At 43.7% G+C, this 5,207-nt stretch overlaps 1 protein-coding gene across 2 annotated transcripts; it reads right to left on the bottom strand.

Moving 5' to 3' along the window:
* Positions 1 to 1,052: 1,052 nt before the first annotated feature.
* Positions 1,053 to 4,101, bottom strand: LOC133916343 (elongation factor 1-alpha-like). Of its 2 annotated transcripts, none has more exons than XM_062359976.1 (3): positions 3,987 to 4,101; positions 2,823 to 3,307; positions 1,053 to 2,221 (listed from the first exon to the last, which is right to left on the bottom strand). In XM_062359976.1, exons 2-3 carry the CDS (start codon positions 3,282 to 3,284, stop codon positions 1,340 to 1,342), a joined length of 1,344 nt encoding a protein of 447 aa, XP_062215960.1. In that variant the 5' UTR covers positions 3,285 to 3,307; positions 3,987 to 4,101; the 3' UTR covers positions 1,053 to 1,339. The 2 variants fall into 2 exon arrangements, with proteins under 2 accessions (XP_062215960.1, XP_062215959.1); XM_062359975.1 differs by having other exon boundaries at positions 2,823 to 3,304; positions 3,987 to 4,081.
* Between the last annotated feature and the right edge of the window lie 1,106 nt (positions 4,102 to 5,207).

The raw sequence follows: 5,207 nt of genomic DNA on the forward strand, positions 1-5,207 counted from the left end.
AGCTTGAATCTGACAGGTGAGATCTAGAAGTGAAAAATTGTAGCATGCTATAATTATGACACAAGCCAAACAGTTGTCACATAAAGTGCAGCAAAATTTGGCTAACACAAATTGTGGTAGCTAACCAAACACGTCCTTAATACTCCAAAAGATATGTGTGTTTTCTGGTAGTAGCACTCACCAATTAGAATTTATGCATCTGCTAACTTAACATACTACAGTTGGACTTGGGCAGCTTTTTTCCTTCAAAAGTCCTTTTTTTGGTTATAGTACAACTTCGCACTTCATAATTGTGGATCGACAATACAACATATATTTTTTCTTCCCTACTGTAGTTTCTACTTGTTCATTGTATCTTCCTGTTATGATCCTTCTGCATGTAAACATATTCCTTCTCGTTTGGTTTTCTGCCAGTATTATGTATTAATAGCATCTTACGCGCAGGTCATAAGGATGTGGAATCGCTGAAGATTTTTGTGTTGAACGAAGCTGAGAAAGCGGGTGAGGCGAAGCTTCAAGCAGGTTGAGGCAGAGCTGTAGGGTGTTCTAGCATTTCGATCTATCGACCTTGTAATGCACGCACGCCAATTTTAAGAAAATACCTACTCAGAAAGATCTGTGAGTCCAAATCGCTTCATGGAAGTACTCCATACAAAGAGATCAGCATTGATAAACTTCACGGATGATTAGAATGCAAGATACACTGGCCTGTTTAATCACTTGCACTCGCTGGCAGTTATACTGTTTGTTGAACGGGTTGAAAATCAATGCAGTCATCTCGAAATAAAAGGTAAAGTTCGTGCATCCTTGATTCCTGCAGGATTCACAATCTTTACTCGGATGCACCATCGCGCGGACAGAATTCGCAGTGTTCTATCTTCGAAACAACAGAATCATGCCTAACCATCTCTTTTATAAGTTCAACTCAACCGAAGAGCAAATGACTCCAGTGCCTCCACCATATAAACAAGGAATTCAGTAGCAAACAAGCATTGGAAGTAAGGATCAACCCATGCAATTTCTCAAATCCCCAACCAAGCAGAAACATCAGATCAGAAAATATTCATAAATTGCATCCATTCATATCAATCTACGGACCGACATATCAAACGAAAGTATTCCACAGCCGATAGTAACATGAATAAACCTCAAAAGCATCCGGGTTTTCTGTCAAAGCCGAAACAGTATTTAAACGACATCAAACAGAACACATTGCCAGCAGGGCCCAGCAAGAGCAATGGCCCTGAACAGAGAAATGGCCCTGAACAAAACTTAACCGACACTAAAATTTACTACGATAGATTAAAAGTAAGTAAACTGACTGGTTCAACCAAACCCCTCATTTCTTCTTGGCAGCAGCCTTGGTCACTTTAGCACCAGTTGGGTCCTTCTTCTCCACACTCTTGATGACTCCAACAGCAACTGTTTGCCTCATGTCACGGACGGCGAAACGACCGAGAGGAGGGTAAGCAGAGAAGGTCTCAACAACCATGGGCTTAGTGGGAATCATCTTCACCATGCCAGCATCACCGTTCTTCAGGAATTTCGGCTCCTTCTCAAGTTCCTTACCAGATCGTCTGTCAATCTTGGTCAGAAGCTCAGCAAACTTCACAGCAATGTGGGAGGTGTGGCAGTCCAGCACTGGAGCGTAGCCGTTGCCGATTTGGCCTGGGTGGTTCATAATGATGACCTGGGAGGTGAAGCTGGCGGCCTCCTTGGCAGGGTCATCCTTGGAGTTCGAGGCAACAAAACCACGCTTGAGATCCTTCACAGCAACGTTCTTCACGTTGAACCCGACATTGTCACCAGGAAGGGCCTCCTGTAGAGCCTCGTGGTGCATCTCAACAGACTTGACCTCAGTGGTCAGGCCACTGGGACCAAAGGTAACAACCATACCAGGCTTGAGGACACCAGTCTCCACACGGCCAACAGGCACAGTTCCAATACCACCAATCTTGTACACGTCCTGAAGGGGGAGACGCAGGGGCTTGTCCGAGGGCCTCTTGGGCTCATTGATCTGGTCAAGAGCCTCCAGCAAGGTAGGGCCCTTGTACCAGTCAAGGTTTGTGGACCTCTCGATCATGTTGTCACCCTCAAAACCAGAGATGGGGACAAAGGGAATCTTGTCTGGGTTGTAGCCAACTTTCTTGAGGTAGGAAGAGACTTCCTTCACGATCTCATCATAACGGGCCTTCGAGTACTTGGGAGTGGTGGCGTCCATCTAATAATAGATGCACAGAATATGTTAGTTTGATGTTGAAACAAAAGTAACTAACAGGTTTTTCAGAGTAATTGATGAAAAGTAGGCAGTCTAACAATACACAGTATAAATCAAATGTGTATCACAAAAAAACATAAAATGAGCATGTGTATCTGACAAATCAAATGCAAGCATTAAATACCAAAAGTCTGATGTAATGAAACTCAACTGAGTTTAATTACACGCTTCTTCAAATCACTTCATATTAAGCAGAAGCAGAAATATGCTTGTATAAAAGATTCACATACACATGAGATGTAAATCATCCAATCCAATGGTTATCATGCAAATATATGATCCAACAGCACAATGCGAGTTTATAGTTAAATTAACCATGCCTCCTGAAATGCACTACAGAAAGGGCAGAAACGCTTATAGCTAGCATATAAAAACATTAATGCCAGCATCTGATATCCATCACTTTTGTGCTAAAATGTGTTAGAAACAGACATTACAATTACTAAGAAGATCAGGCAATTCAAACGAGTAAGCAATTAGAATATCAAGCATGGATCTCACAAAGCTTCAACAGCTATACAAAGGAAGTTTTCTGAAGTTATACCTTGTTACAGCAGCAGATCATCTGCTTCACTCCAAGGGTGAAAGCAAGAAGAGCATGCTCACGGGTCTGGCCATCCTTGGAGATACCAGCCTCAAAACCACCAGTGGTGGAGTCAATGATGAGAACAGCACAGTCAGCCTGGGAGGTACCAGTAATCATGTTCTTGATGAAATCACGGTGTCCGGGGGCATCAATGACCGTGCAGTAGTACTTGGTGGTCTCGAACTTCCACAGGGCAATATCGATGGTGATACCTCTCTCACGCTCAGCTTTTAGCTTGTCAAGCACCCAGGCGTACTTGAAGGACCTCTTGTTCATCTCAGCAGCCTCTTTCTCGAACCTCTCGATCACACGCTTGTCAATACCTCCAAGCTTGTAGATCAGGTGGCCAGTGGTGGTCGACTTGCCAGAGTCGACGTGGCCAATGACCACAATGTTAATGTGGGTCTTCTCCTTACCCATGGCTAAGGATCAAGCTTGAACTGCTGCGTAAGATGAATCCAACATCAGATAAACTAGATGCGCCAAACTAAACAATAAAACTTGACGGTGAGTAACAAAACAATAAGATATTTCAAGTACCGTAACCGGTAATATACTAATATTACAGACCGAGAAACTAAATAAAAAAAGAACGATGAAACCATAATGCACCTAAAATTTAGCTCGGCATACAGTTGCAATCAAACATTAAAACCATTAGAGGCCTAGGCTACTAAACATTTGGATCTTGTTAGCGGTTTTTTCAACACTTTCAGAAAACACACTAGACGAAAAAAGGTTGTCCGTGCCACAGTAATTCAAGTCCCGGGAGCCAGATGGAACCATAGGAAGTTAGGAACAAAGTCTCTGAATCAAGCATACACAGCTACAGACCGCAAGGAACGACGGAATCGAACTAATCTGGCCAAGAGGCGGTGATAAAATCTCGTATGAACCGTAACTTCGTAAGATCGGTAACTAAATTATCGCTGGTAGAGGTAGGAATCGGGAAGAAACAAGCCTACAACGAAATTGACAGAAACTCATGTGCAGCTTCGGCGAAAAAACAATAAAAACCTAGTGTGCTCGCTGGCGTATACCATTAAACAGGTAAAAATCCGCAGATCTGAAGCTAACAACGAACCAAAAATCCAAGCATGAGGCACGGATCTGGAGCCTTACCTCAAAGAGAAGAGGAGTTCGAGCGGCGGCTGCGGCGGGGTAGAAGGGGTGGACGGTGGGGGGTTTGGCCAGCGACAGCGAAGGGTTCATTATATAGGCGGCCTCGAGAGCTAGGGTTCCTTCCTGCCGCCCGACGCGCTTCTGATGGCCGTCGATATGAAGAAATTCTGACCGTTAGATTTCGGCCGTATGCATCATCATGTGACACGTAGGTGGTCGATTTTTAGTAATTTCGTAGGGCTCACGTTCCTCTCCGACACGCAGGAGCCGGCACTACCGCCTTTCTTTACTGAGAAAATCGCAAAAGCCACTAGAAGGTGGTTATATTAAAATTTTGAGAAGTACAAATCCATTGCATCAGAACCCTAGAAGACAAACAAATTACAAAGAAATTATATTTATATCATTCACTCATCTTCTCCATCTCTGATCTCCTCTGTCACCCATTGCATCACTCCGCTAGGCTAAATCAAGGTAGAACGTCAAAGCTAGGATCAAATCCTTCAACCGAACTCGTAAAAAAAACCCAAATATTGGAATCGCCGCAAGATTTAGCATCTCAGAACCAAAGCCGAGACGCATATGAAGCTATGAAAAGGTATTGTTAATTGTACTGTCGGATATGGTTGCACAAGAAAAAATCCAACACCAACATCCTTGGATACACCGAAGTAGGTAACACAGAAACCCCTTTCGTCACCGCTGTCGATGAGGACACTGAGATGGAAATGAAACCCTCACAAGGGGACAACAAAAGCTCCCTCCCATCCCGCAAATAGGTAAAGTAAACCTAAGGATCTTTGTAGCTTGTCAGATACCTCATCGAAGTCTCTGTGTTTGCTGGGCAAAGCATGGAAGGCCGAAGTACTAATCGATTGCTACATCCAAGCAGCCACTGAAGGTAAATTATTTGGATACTAAACCTTAAAAAAGCCGCTAGATCTATGCAGAGAGCGGGTCCTCGCTCCTCCTCACTGCCAACAAGCTAGCTGAATCGAGAGGAGGGGGGCCGATGGGCAGCGGTGTGGGACCTAAGTCAAGAGAGCCCTCTAAAGCCCTAGGCTGATTTGCATCCCTAGAAGCCGCTTATTCACCCTGTATAAATCATTTTAAGCTAAACCATACAAGGAATTTTGCAAATGGTTTGTTTCTTTGTGCATAACATGCTGAGTTGTTGACTGGGTTCAATTTCATGTTTTGATAAGCGAACTTACCAAAACA

The sequence above is a fragment of the Phragmites australis genome, chromosome 4 (assembly GCF_958298935.1).
Source record: "Phragmites australis chromosome 4, lpPhrAust1.1, whole genome shotgun sequence".
NCBI lineage: Eukaryota > Viridiplantae > Streptophyta > Magnoliopsida > Poales > Poaceae > Phragmites > Phragmites australis.